The sequence below is a fragment of the Sebastes umbrosus genome, chromosome 15 (assembly GCF_015220745.1).
Source record: "Sebastes umbrosus isolate fSebUmb1 chromosome 15, fSebUmb1.pri, whole genome shotgun sequence".
NCBI classification, from domain to species: domain Eukaryota; kingdom Metazoa; phylum Chordata; class Actinopteri; order Perciformes; family Sebastidae; genus Sebastes; species Sebastes umbrosus.
The window spans coordinates 24,250,811-24,265,283 of record NC_051283.1 but is presented as its reverse complement, the minus strand read 5'-3'; the positions used below and the strand labels follow the sequence as shown (position 1 = coordinate 24,265,283).

Sequence of the window (14,473 nt, the reverse complement as noted above, 5' to 3'; positions counted from 1 at the left end):
TCCAATGATACCTACCCAAGCCGGGTAATGATTGAGTTTATCTGACAGGGCTGTGGAGGTATGTCAGACAAAATATGTCGGTGCCACTGTCCTGGTGAACTAAAGACCTATCTAGAAAGATAAATCTAGTGTCCTGCTGAAGGAGGATAAACACCATTTTTTAAAGGGATTTTCACAAGCCGACAAATCCAAAAGTTATTCTTAATTGCTTCTAACTGATATAAAGCATTAGTAAATGAGTTATTAACCATGAGTAAATGAGTTATAACTCATAACAGATGAATTTCATATCATGTTCTGCATCATCATATGTTAAAATCTGTATTTGTGTCTGTCCAGGTGGACTTTGCCTTCACGGTCTGGCAGAGTTTTCCAGAGCGAATCGTAGGTTACCCCGCTCGCAGCCACTTCTGGGACAGCAACAAGGAGCGTTGGGGCTACACGTCCAAATGGACCAACGATTACTCAATGGTGCTGACCGGGGCTGCCATCTACCACAGGTATAGTTCGCGCTTCACATTGTCGTCTTCTGATCTGTAAAACTCGGTTCCAGTGCAGCTGTTTACCTGCTCACTGTTTCGCTCTGCTCTGCTGTTTCCTTTCATGTTTCTTGCTTCTGTTCTGTTCCCCTTCTGTTATACGGGGATCACAGCTTTGCTCTGCTCTGCTCTCCAGTGTTCAGTCGTCTTTCTTTTGATACAACACTTTGATGCAGTGATCTGTAGATTATAAAAGTAGGTGTGATGTTCAGTGTTGCACAGCCTCGGGAAACCAGTGTTTTGACACTGGGTATGTTTTATCCAAAAAATGTCAATTTGTCTGCTACACAGCGTTTCATAGTTCCCGCATTTAGTTTTACTACAGCCCTGTCAGCTTTAATATGGCTTCACTCAGCTGTGATGGGAGCGGTCCATTAAGCTGGAGTCAGCCAATCACCGCAGCCAAACGCTTAATCACTTTCAATAACTCGGTCGTTCAATCCATCCGGGAAACTCGAGCAATCAGTCTGTTGATGAACTCAGAGTTCCACTCAAAGGCTTCAACCTGGAACATAAAGGTGTCTAAAATCTGTGCTTCATTTAAATTACATCATCTACACAGTTCTCTGTGACATACGCTACTCTTTATCCATCTGAAACTGTGGAATTATTCACCTTCACAGTGACATTTTCAGGCATTAATCCAACAACAATCTTCTGAAAGTTTGTGAACATACTCAGCATCGTTAGAGTAGAATAAAAATGCAAATCAATATCCACTTTAAGGTGTGCAATTGGGAAAAGTGAAAAGGAAATGAAGAAAAAAAACCTGAAATTGAATCTCACCACCTGTTTTTTTGTTCACAGACGTGCGGTTTTTCAGTTGATTAGACTGTTATCAGGCTATTAAATAGGCATTATCGGTCGCTATAAGCATCATAGATATGGGTCAATAGGGGCCTACTGCACCCAATATTAGGCTTATCAATATCAAACCGATAACATTCAGTTGAATTTGTGTTCATAAGTATTAAGGTTTTTGTTGCCTAAATCTAAAGAAGTTGTAAGTTTTGTTGCCTAAACCTAAAGACGTTGTAGTTTTTGTTGCCTAAACCTAAAGAAGTTGTAGTTTCTGTTAACTAAACCTTAAGACGTTGTAGTTTTGGTTACCTAAACCTAAAGAAGTTGACGTTTTTGTTGCCTAAACCTAAAGAAGTTGTAGTTTTGGTTACCTAAACCTAAAGAAGTTGAAGTTTCTGTTAACTAAACCTAAATAAATAGTAGTTTTTGTTACCTAAACCTAAAGAAGTTGTAGTTTTTGTTGCTTAAACCTACAGTTACTGTTTTTGTTGCATAAACCTAAAGAAGTTGTAGTTTTGTTGCCTAAACCTCAAGACATTGTAGTTTTTGTTGCTTAAACCTACAGTTACTGCTTTTGTTGCCTAATCCTAAAGTGTTTGTAGTAACATTTTATTCAGTTTTACATCTTAGAATGTTTCGCTTTCACTTTACTACTTACCACAACGTAGTAGGCCCCTACTGACCCACATCTATGGTGCTCATAGCGACCGATAACACCTATTTAATGACCCAATAACATCATATCTGGTGCAACTTTGCAATATTTTGAAAATAGGCCATAAAAAGTCAGTCCGCTTCATTTTCCATTTAAATGCTTTCACTTTTCGATTCTTAATTATTCTTAGAGGCGTTTGTGTGACACCCTGGGCCACATATGTACACAAAATGTACTTGAAATATTGGATGAATGCACACATTGGTATCATTAGTTTAGAGTCGTGGTTTTGTCCATCTGGCTCACAGTCTAATATCTGCTCTATATAGCTCTGCTTTTGGTCTCTAACAACTCCTGAGGGAAAGAAGGAAGAAGACTGTGTGCCAAAGTGCAAATCAAACCGCTCGAAGCTATTGTTTGTTCCAGCCTCCATCAAGCTGTTGAACTCTAATGCTAAATCTTAGCGCAATAGAGCAACGTGCAATAACTACACAAGCACTTTAGCACTTAGAACCTTTGAACTTTAATTCTTACAGGTTGTTTTTTAAGCTGCCGTGCTGTCAATGTCAAAAATCTTTTATGTTTTAAGACAGTTGCATGTTTTTTTTGTGATGTTTATATGTAAAGCAATGAACTGTAGTGCTGTGCCCAAGACAAATTTCCCCTCAAGGACCTTAAAGTTTACTCTATCTACTCTATTTAAATATCTGACTTTTTAGCTGCTAAATGCTCCGCTACGTTCACCAGCTAGTCTCTAACTGTGTCTGTGTCTCTAACTCCTTTCTGTCCTCTCTTGCAGGTACTACCATTACCTGTACACCAACTACTTACCCACAAGTCTGAAGGGCATGGTGGACCAGCTGGCCAACTGTGAGGACATCCTGATGAACTTCCTGGTCTCTGCTGTCACCAAGCTGCCGCCCATCAAGGTCACACAGAAGAAACAGTACAAGGAGACAATGATGGGACAGGTAAGAGTGTGTTGAATCCCTTCTCTGTATGACTGGATCCGTGTTATTTTTTTAAAGAGGACCTATTAGGCTTATTTTCAGGTGCATACTTGTATTTCGGGTTTCTAGTAGAACATGTTTACATGCTTTAGTGTTCAAAAAACACTTTACTTTTCCTATATCGGCTGTGCTGCGGCACTTCTTCTCACCCTCTGTCTGAAACGCTCCATTTTAAGCCCCCCTCCCGAAAAAAGCCCAGTCTGCTCTGATTGGTCAGCGTTAGGGTTGGACTGTTAGGGAGTTTAGCAGTACTTCTACCAATGACTGTATAGTTGTGACATCACAACCTTACGGAAGTCCTAATGGCCCGTTCAAAGGAACAGTGTGTAACTTTTCGGGGGATCTATTAGCAGAAATGGAATATAATATTCATAACAATGTTCTCATTAAAAAGCCCAATTTTGCTCTGATTGGTCAGCTGGCCCACTCTGTTGTGATTGGTCAACCAAACTAAACTCTTCGGACTCCACTCCAGCTCCGTCCTAACTAGCTTTGTTTGAGGGCATGCCAAACTAGCTGCTAGGCAGCTATTGAGCAAATGTGTTACTTGGTGACATCACCACGTTACAAAAGAAAAGGCGGTACTTCAAGCGAGGCGTTTCAGGCAGTTCAGGAGCAGTGTTTCTGTAGGGGAGAGTAACTCCCTTTGCCGTAGACTTTGGGCTTTGTAACTTTGCAGACCTTTTACATGCACAAAAACTATATAACACACTAAAGGAAAGGGAAAAAGCAAAAGGTCCTCTTTAATTTATTATGGCATTTCTTTACTTAAATGACTCATTAGCGCTTTTTAAAAGAGCTGCCAGTTTAGAGAATTGGTTTGCATTCAAGAAAAAACACTTTAAAGAATATGATTGAACTCGGAACAATCTTAGACTTATTACACAATCCACTTTTATTGTATCGTCCTTTGTATAAACCGTGATTCATGCTGAAGCCAGCGTTGTTTTCTTCCCAACATCATTGCGTGTCATGGCCTTTCAGCTGGAACGAACTCTTGCTGCTTTATGAACAGCATGAATTATTCTCTTAAAATCCTTCGGTACGACCCGTGGGTAAACAGCACAAGTCACTTTACTGTACAGCAGAGAGCCAAAAGCACAGAAAGGAGTCGTGTCAGTTTTTTATGGCTTACGTCATAGTTTCTAGTCGGACTCCAGTCTCCCAAATATAGAATATGATCCAGCTGATGATTTATTGAGAAACATTAATGTCAGCAGTCAGTCAGTAATGGTTTTCTCTTGTCACAGTGACTCAACTATGACTATGATTGAATGAAAGAATGAAGATGATTGTCATTATCAGTCTTTTTCATTTAATGAAATCATCATCAACACCACTTATCACGTTCCAATAATAATTATTCACAGCAATTTGTTTTTAAGCAGATCTAAAGGAGTACAGCCTAAAAGTGGATATTGTTCTTTCAACTGTTTATCCATTATATTTAGCTAATTATTCCAACTGGTAATCCATTAGTTTAAGCTAATTATTTCAACTGTTTATCCATTATTTTTAACTAATTATCTATTATTTTTAGCTAATTATTTCAACTGTTTATTCCTTATTTTTAGCTAACTGTGTCAACTATTTATCCCTTATTTTAGCTAATTATGTCAACTGTTTATCCATTATTTTTAGCTAATTATGTCAATTGTTTATTTTTCTCCTTAACACAAATGTGTCGATATATAAAGTAATAACTTATATTTTTTCAAAATGAATTGAGCTTCTCCACAATCTTTCCATGTACCCAATGCTCTCTATAAACAGATTCTGCATTTGTATGCAGATGTATGTATAATGTATGAAATGTAGTCCGAGTAGTATTGACCAATCACGGTTGAATGCAGGTAAACAGTCTATGTGGAGAACAAAAGAGGTTAAACGCATTGATCTAAAACTATAATTTTACACTGTGGTAATGACTCTCAAATTGTTCTTTTGTCTTACCTCTCCTTTTTTCTTGTTCTTCTTCCTCCTCCTCCTCCTCCTCCTCCTCCTTCCTCCTCCTCACTCCCAGTCTTCGAGGGCTTCTCGCTGGGCCGATCCGGACCACTTTGCCCAGCGGCAAACCTGCATGAACAAGTTCGCCAGCTGGTTTGGCGCCATGCCGCTGGTCCACTCCCAGATGAGACTGGACCCCGTCCTGTTCAAGGACCAGGTCTCCATCCTCCGCAAGAAATACAGGGACATCGAGCGGCTCTGACAGGACCGGCGCCCCCTCGGGGGAGACCCCACCCAGGGGGAGGCGCGCGAGAGAGACTCTGTGGAGAGTAGAAGGAGCAGTAAGACTACAGCAGCATGGACAGCGAGCGACACAGCTCTGTCTTCCACTCAGCACATTGCCAATGACCACAGCGCCGCTGCTGCTGCCAGGACTTGACGCGGTAAGGGATGAATTGGAAACAAGCAGATGGCGTTTGGATGTGAAAAACGCAAACAAAAACCGCAAACACAGACAGACAAAGAGGAGTACACAAACTGATGGACATGCCAAACAGTACTGTATGTTTTGCATATGTGCAAACACGCAGCGCACACTACTGACGACGAGAACTCTTGGATAGAATATTTTTTTGTACAACACGAACAAGGACGACATTGACTTTTCCTGCTCTCTCGACACATGTGCAGGACGGTAGAAGAGGGAAGGTGTCCACGATCGCAACCCCGCCCACCGTAAATCCTACTGGTCGCCCCTAGCAACCCTCCCCGGTCTGCATCAGGACGTAATACTGGACTACCAAAACCCCTGCTCTATAGCCTGGGAAACCCTGTTCTTTAGTTGATTTGATTTCTGTACAAATCAGCTCTCTGTTGACCCCGTTCTCCTCTCTGAGAGGTTTGAAATCAGAGCGTCATCAGTTTAATATTTCCGTTCGCGAGGCAGAAAAGGTAAACAGCAGTGTCCAACCTGTTATTACAGAGGCCTGACCATGTTTTTATAGCAAAGCAGCCATTATTTCTCGAAATTCTCGGCTATTGACGCACATCCTTGAGCCCGAAAACATCCCGTCTGTCTTATCCTTGGCTCATTCCTTGACGTGCTGATATGCTTTTATAATGGTCTATCTGCGTCCCTGTCATCACTAAGATAAGTTAGAAAAACATCTCGTCTCATATCCCATTTTCCTTTCATACTCGCCACGGCATCTTTTTTTTTTTTTTTTTTCACTTCCTTTCATCATCATTTATTTCTCCCTTCAAACTCTCTGCACTTTCACTCTTCTCTCTGTGTGTTTATGTGTGCATGTGTGCGTACAGAGCCTTGAAAAGTTGGCTCATCCAACCATAAGCTCAAGCGGAGTACATTTTCCCCCCGTTGGAATGAGCGAAATGAACATTTCTGGATGAAATGGAGCAGAACGTTGCATTCTAACCCAAACTCGCTTCGCCCATTTATTTCTTCCTGCACAGCCTCGGAGCTCTATCCTAACAGGGAGGAGCGGAATAAAATTTAAAGACCATAGCAGGTCTTTAGCGACCAGCGTCCGGCGTCATTTCACAGGAGTGCTTGTAGAGAGATTTTTAACGCTGAGCGCATCAGTGCCATTCTGACATCAGGGTCTGCCTTTAGAGTTGTTTATTGCACATCACGTTGCCTACATGTTTGAGATGCCTAGATGCTCTCAGGTTGAAATATTCTATCAGTCTAACGCGGCTCTCCTGCCACCATCCCCCCCCCGTGACATATTGGAGCCATTAAATTGACAAAAGGTTTTCTCCTCCATTTGTCAGGCAGAGATATGTTTGGGCTTCAATTAGGTAAACCTATTTCATTTGGAGTGCTGTTTTATTCCCAGGGGACAAGCTGTTGATGAAACACTTGAACATTATGGGCCATTATGTTGCGGAAGCAACGACCCACAAACATGACCTTCTGGCTTATGCTAGCCCTGGGAGGACAGCTTTTTTTTTTTTCCCTCCCTCGCGCACACCCTCCCCTGAGTTTCCATTACTTAAAACAGCTGCTCGCATCGCCATCGTATCAACATTAAACCGCCTGACACTTTGCACCTTAAATTACCTTATTGGTAGGGATGTTAATAATTAACCGTTAACCGGCATTAAGAATTTTGACTGATTAATGCAGTCGAACGGTTAAGAGAAATATTAAAAATGAAATAAAAGCTGAGCAAATCTCAGAGGAGCGGCTTGTCACTTAATGGAGAATAGCTGGTCCACCTTAACAGTAGGCTTGCCGCGGTAGTCGGTGTTACACGGTGGTCGGGCCCACACCGATTACATTACGTACCCACCGTCGTTTTGCTTTTTTTACAGAACTAAAACCCATTTAGTTAATATTCGTGTATCAGCGGCGTGTTATCGATACATAGTCGGACGCTACAAACTGAAAGTGAAAGTGTCTGCTCCGTATGGAATCTCAGCTCAGAGTAGCCGGAGTCCGATTTCACACACGGCACCGACAAATTAACTGTACACACGCTGCACTGCTACGTTCACAGCTACAACGTTATTGGTAACTTAATGCTCGCCGTCGTCACACAGTCTGTCGGACACTCGCTAACGTTACACCGGGCTGACAACCTCGCAGCTAAACCAATTGATGCGGTGGAGACTTAAGCTGGGCATACGCTGTACGATTTTTAGAAATGTTGTTGTGTAATTCCTACTCCTACTGTACGAGTAGATCGTTTGCGATGTAAAGCCAAAGCTCACGATTTGAGTGCTCACACTGTGCATGGACAGTATGGCAGAGAGAATTGGAGGTAAGCTAGCTACGTTTTACGATAGGTGTATCTATTGTACATTGTGATCATGATAGCTATGCTGAAAAAAGGCGCCGACGTTGGGGAATCGGCTCGTGGCTCTGCTTCGACTGTGCGAGAGCTTGTGGACCGCCGTCCTCAGTCGTGCAGCTCAAAATCCAGGCCAGAAACGGGCTAAAATCGTGCAGTGTATGCCCAGCTTTACTGGAAAATTGGCTGCATGTGTCCACGACAACGCACGCAGCATCATGCCTGCTTACTCTCCCGGACGGATGGACTAACCTGTTTGTGCATCGGCTTATTGTTGCAGCTGGGCGGCTTGTTAGGCACCACAGCACCGCTGCATGCGACGCACTAATCTCGTCGGTTAACGGTTAATAGTCGGTTAAAAATTCAAAATTATCATCCCTACTTATTGGTATTGTACAACCAGATCAAAACGCGAAAATAACTATCTCAAACATTAATTGATCATTTCGAAGAGATAGCAGGCTGTCTGGGAAAATGTCTGTCTGGTAGCGGAGCTGCTACACGCTGTCATTAGGTCTGCATGCAGCATGCGGCAGAGAGCATAGGCAGTCCACTCTCACATTTAGTTTGCAGACACTTAAATGAAGCAACGTGCTTTTAGTGGCCTTTCTGTCGGGCAGGCATTCAGCATAATGTCTCAGCCAAAGCTGTACTGTGTGTGTGTGTGTGTGTGTGTTAATCAGTAGCCGTCATCAACATCGTCACACATTCAATTACTGTTTTACTTTGAGGTTTTTTTCATTGATTTGTTTTCGTTCTACAAATACTTCATATAAAATGTATTGTAAAGCCTTTACAAGGTGTCGTTCATGCTACGAAGTGTCATATCCAAATGCTACCAATGCAAATCTATTCTGTTTCAGCATATATCAAACACAGCAGGACTATTTTTTTTTTTTTTTCCTCACGTCATTGCTTTAAATATCTTGTTTGTATTTACAGTCTGGGACTTCAAGTTTGGAGTGTTATTTGTTTGCCGGGAGAGATTTATGATCTGTTTAATGTGGAGTCACAACAGCAAATGTTCGCTCATCTACAGTACGTGATTCCGGGAAAAACATACTCCTCACTTGGTCTTGCATCTGGTCCCTATTTCATCTTCAGAGAACCATATTGTTTGAATCCATATCGAGCCTTTTATGTCTGATCGTTTCAATCACTGTATCATCTCAAGAGAACCACGTCCCCCAGCTTTGCAGATATTTAAAAAAAGAAAAAACACCACCCATTTCAAATCCCTGCGACTCTCAGCACTGTACATAGGCATATATTTATTTTTTGAAAGAAAAAAAAGAGACAGTGTACGATTTGAGACGACGCGGCGAGACTGTAAGACTAACCCTGCATCGCTGAGGGGAGTTAATGGTATTTATTCAGTTTATTTTCTACACGCTGTGCACATTAATCTACAAAGATGCCGATATACAGCTCACGTTATGTTTCGCTCTGCATTGTTTTTTCCGGCGAAACATACATCACACTCTTCCTCACACAGAACTCCCCGAGAGAGATATAACATTTCCAGAGTTGTATAGTTTTAGCTCTTAAAGATTGCATCCACCAGTGATCTAGAATTGGATTGGGCCGCACTATCTTGGCTCTCCGCGGGAGTCAAATTGCAAAGTCCCAATAAAGACTACGCCAACTGACACATGGAAAATAATAAGCAGCTGGGTCCTCTGAACCAGATGGAATCATTTTCAGATTCTGCTATAACATCTTCCCCGCATGCATTACAATAATGGGTCTGAGGCTGTGACACAGTTGTGTTTAAATTGCCTCTTTCAAAAGCTCCGTTTCAGGTCAGATAAGTTGGCAACTGAGACTTGCTCCATCTTTCAGTTGGCGTGCTGTACAGTACATCACGGAGACCAGAGAGAGAGAGAGAGAGTGTGTGATGGATGTGATTTTGGCCACGAGGAAAATCTCTGCATCCGCTTAAAACGCCTGTCATTTTTATCAGGGGGAACATTATGCAAGTTATCATTGTGTGCTTCAAAACAGATGGAAGGTTTACCCAAAATGTGCCAGGCAGTTGGTGTTTATAGTGGCAACGGCGTGTGTGCTGGAAACTAGTCTGTTCTTGATTTGTGCCTTTTTATCAACATGTGAGTTCTCAACATGCCGAGCACTGTCTGTCCTAGACTTGTTATTTCCAGTAGACGGGCAGCAATAGCACCATATGCAGGGTCCCGAAGAGCCCTGCCTTCATACACTGGATGAGTCACCGCTTCCATTCCCTTATAATAACACCCCATTTTTCATCTTTGTGTTTGGACACTGTTGCTAAGGCGACAAAGTATGACCACTTCCTGTTTGGGATTATTTATCAGTGAATCAGCTGTATCACTTTACCAATCGGCAGTAATATCTGTTGATCTGTAAGGACTCGGTCATGCCCAGCTATCCTGATGCCTTCTCCTCCCTCCTACCTTGTAATTAACAGAAGACTTTTATAGAGGTCACAAATGAAATAGATAAATGCCAATTTTGTAAGAATGATTTATAAAAAAAATAAACTCATATTTGATGATAACGACATCGCCTTGTTTCATTTTTTTTAACATGCTCTGTTTGAATGTTTGTTTTTAAAAGAATGTATGCTATAAAAAATGTCATATTATAGTATGCCATAAATGAAAAAAAGTCACAGTATAGTATGTAATAAAAATGACATAATACAGTGTGTTGTAAATGTAGCCCGGTGTAAAAACAGTCAGGGACTAAAACAAGTTTGCCTTATAAAGTTAGGTGGATAAATGCAGTAAAGCAATTAAACTGAAAGTAATTTAGTTTAATAAAGAAAGAACAAAGGTTTAATTAAAAAGTAATCTAATCATAAATAAGGTAGGATGTAAATGTGTTAATGAGTAGCTCAAAATAAATAGATCTATATTGTTTTAAGGTAAACAGTGGATTTAAACTAAGTGAAAAATACACAGACTGTGCCTTTAGTTTCAACTATTTTGTTGTGATTGGTTACTGGAATCATCAGTCAATGACACCTGTGGTGATTGGCTGCAGTTAAGGAAGAGAACCAGTAGGGGGCGGGAGTAGAGAAAAACACACGGAGAAGAGAGAGGAGAAGAAGGGAAAACGGAGAACAGACGTAGGAGAAGAGAGAACGAAGGAGTGGGAAGAAGGCTAGGTTTGATAGCCTGGTGAATGTTTTATGTAAACAGTAGAAAAGTGTAGCTGTGAACTATCACACCGTTTTGCTTTCATCACAGTGGATTAAGTGAATGTTTGGTGTGAGCTGTGTCGCTGCTATGGTAACGTCAGTAAGTTGCTAGCCACGAGGACGGCGTTGCTAACTGAAGACTGTTTGCTACGTGAGGAGGACGCTTGCCTGCTACGTGAGGAAAGCTGCTGCTCGCTACGTGAGGAGGACGGTTTGCAGGTGTTACGGTTTATCAGGCGACCCTGTTAACTGGCGACTTTCAGCCGAATGAGTCTGTGGTTGTCGTAGTTACGGCAGCTGTTGAAAGCAGGAAGAGAATACGTAGCTGTCCTCGTGACCGCCTCTTTGTTTAGTATTTCATTACAACGTTTAAACATACCGGATTCGTCTTTGGAGCTTTGGAGTCTTGTTTGTGGAAACGTGTCCGCTATATTCTGCTCGCGTTTGAAACGTTGCTTGTTATGATGATTATGTTGAAATCAGGAAGAGCAGCGTCGCTCTTCCTGTAAGCTAATACAAGTTTCTAAATACACATATTCGTCTTTGGAGCTTGTTGTAGTAAACATGTGTCACGTAGAAGAACTCTTCATCCCTTTAAGAAAACAAAAAAGAATAAAAATGTCAGGTTTTACGGGATTTGAACTCATACCAAAATCACAGCTTGTGAGACAGACGGAGGTTTCCTCCAGTGCACCACCAGCACTGGGATGGTCACAGGTGAATGTCATATTCATCTCAAATATCATCCGCTAAGTAGTCGCTCTGAGACGCAGAAGGCAGCCAGATTAACTTGTGACCACACTGTCCGTGTACTTCACACCATCTGATTTACAACACAAGTAAGTGTCTGTTTATGTTGTTGTTGTTGTATTCACGTGGAAATATTGAAGTTTGAAGATCTCGCATCAGCTGCACCATAAAGAAAATGTTTTCAAACCAAAAAGGCACTGGATTGAGAATTGACCCAGACAACAACACAGAAGTCAAACACTCAAGTTATTTTTATTTAGGAGAGGCAAACAAATTTCACTTGTAGCCAATCAATCTGCACAACATATGACCCTCTCAAGGGGAAAACATACTATTTATACAAAGGGAGAAGAGGCAGAGAATACTGCAGGGAGTACATGATGTTATGTTCACAATATATGCATCCATTTTTGACATATGGATTGTCCATGTTATATTTTCATTATATTGTTACTCTGTACACACGGACAGTGTGGTCTCAAGTTAATCTGGCTGCCTTCTGCGTCTCAGAGTGACTACTTAGCGGATGATATTTGAGATGAATATGACATTCACCTGTGACCATCCCAATGACATTCACCTGTGACCACCCCAATGACATTCACCTGTGACCATCCCAATGACATTCACCTGTGACCACCCCAATGACATTCACCTGTGACCATCCCAATGACATTCACCTGTGACCATCCCAGTGCTGGTGGCGCATTGGAGGAAACCTCCGTCTGTCTCACAAGCTGTGATTTTTGGTATGAGTTCAAATCCCGTAAAACCTGACATTTTTATTCATTTTTGTTTTCTTAAAGGGATGAAGAGTTCTTCTACGTGACACATGTTTACTACAACAAGCTCCAAAGACGAATATGTGTATTTAGAAACTTGTATTAGCTTACAGGAAGAGCGACGCTGCTCTTCCTGATTTCAACATATTCATCATAACAAGCAACGTTTCAAACGCGAGCAGAATATAGCGGACACGTTTCCACAAACAAGACTCCAAAGCTCCAAAGACGAATCCGGTATGTTTAAACGTTGTAATGAAATACTAAACAAAGAGGCGGTCACGAGGACAGCTACGTATTCTCTTCCTGCTTTCAACAGCTGCCGTAACTACGACAACCACAGACTCATTCGGCTGAAAGTCGCCAGTTAACAGGGTCGCCTGATAAACCGTAACACCTGCTTCGTGACGGGGATTTCGTCTCCGTTGCCGCTGGATTCATCTCTCGGACCTGAACTGTTTTTCCCGAACTACGAACTGTTTCTTCAAGGAAGACTTCGAACTGTAAGTTGGACTTTTCACGTCTTTGTTCGCTGAGGATAAAGATTTGGGCGGCCGCACCGCACCCGAGCAACGTACAGGCCTGCTACTGTTATTATTTTGCGTGCGTGCGTGCGTGTGTGAGTGTGTGTGTGGGCCCACAGAAATGTTTAGAGTCTAATTGAGTTCAGTGTTGGATCTGAAGTTGTTTATTTCCTATAGGGGAATAGTGGTAAAAAGAAAAGGGAAGAAATAGGATTTTCAAAGGGAATCTAAGTTGATTTAAGTGTGTTGTTAAAGTATATGTGTGTAAGACAATTCAGTTTTGCCAGTAACTGGCCAGGTAATTTAAGTGTTGCTAACTAATTGCTCAGATAATCTGATGATTTAAGTGTTGGTCTAATATTTCAAGTGTGTATTTTTGGGATTTTAAAGGGGCATAAAGTGTGTTATAATTGTTATTTTTTCTTTGAACAAAAAGGGTAAATATTATTTGTACATTACTAAAAACGGTCAGTAAACTATTATTTTTCATTCAGAGAAGTTGTCTGGGGTCAGTTATTTAAAATACATCATTGTGAGTGTAAATAGATTGTGTATCACTAGGGTAATATAGTTTTCACCCATAACAGGTAAACCTTTATGGTAGCTACCTTAAGAAACCGAACTCAAACACCCCTTCATCTTAGTTTAAGGTTATTTATAGCTACTATAGCGTGTTGGGGTGCTACATAAAAAAGACATAGTATAGTGTGTCAACAAAATTAAATATAGTATGCCATTAAAATGTCATAAAAGATGTCATAGTATATGTCAAAAAAGTCATAAAAAGGTCATAGTACTGTATATGGAGGACAGAACCTGCCAAAATAAAAAATAAATAAATGACTCGATAAATGAATGTCATTAAAAGTAGCAAAAAATAATATAAAAAAATACATTTATTAATTGATAAAATGTGACATAAATTGAAAAATGTATTAATGACCTTTTTTATTTATTTACCTTTGTAATACTTCCCTTATTTATTTACTCCTCTGTTTAATTTCCACTTTTATTTATTTATTTATTTATGTATTATTTATTTATTTTAATTTTTTTAATTATTTAATTTTTGCATGTATTTTTATTTTATTTATTTTATATCTATTTTTAAATGTATGTATTTATTTATGTGTTTAAACATTTATTTATTACTGCCTGATTTTCCCTTAGCATTTCCCCCTTATTTATTTCCCCAAACTTATTTATCTCTGTGTTCTTTTCTTTATACATTTCTTCACCTATTTCTGCTTCATTATGCAAATGTCATGCTGTGTCAAGCTTTCAGTCTTAGCAAGTGATTTCCTAAAGAGCAGAGCAGGTAGGAAGTTGCTGTAGGAAGGAGAACGACAGGCCCGGGCACATGGGAGAAGTTTGCGTTCTCTCAGACATCTCCTTAGGTTTAGGCAACAAGCCCACTCAGTTGAACACTGTAGAAATGTGAAAGTCGGAAATCAGTGACTACTGTTGT

At 40.7% G+C, this 14,473-nt stretch overlaps 1 protein-coding gene and 1 long non-coding RNA gene across 2 annotated transcripts in view; both read left to right on the top strand.

Moving 5' to 3' along the window:
* The window catches only part of ext1b (exostosin glycosyltransferase 1b), a 145,940-nt gene extending 138,817 nt beyond the window's left edge, over positions 1-7,123 (top strand). Inside the window, exons 9-11 of the mRNA XM_037795405.1 lie at positions 340-500; positions 2,795-2,966; positions 5,029-7,123. Of these exons, the coding sequence (XP_037651333.1) occupies positions 340-500; positions 2,795-2,966; positions 5,029-5,214 (519 nt within the window). The 3' untranslated portion in view covers positions 5,215-7,123. The remainder of the gene's footprint in view (positions 1-339; positions 501-2,794; positions 2,967-5,028) is intronic.
* Positions 7,124-13,563: 6,440 nt separating this feature from the next.
* Positions 13,564-14,473, top strand: part of LOC119503565 — a 17,719-nt gene continuing 16,809 nt past the window's right edge. Inside the window, exon 1 of the long non-coding RNA XR_005210342.1 lies at positions 13,564-13,655. This is a non-coding gene — a long non-coding RNA (uncharacterized LOC119503565). The remainder of the gene's footprint in view (positions 13,656-14,473) is intronic.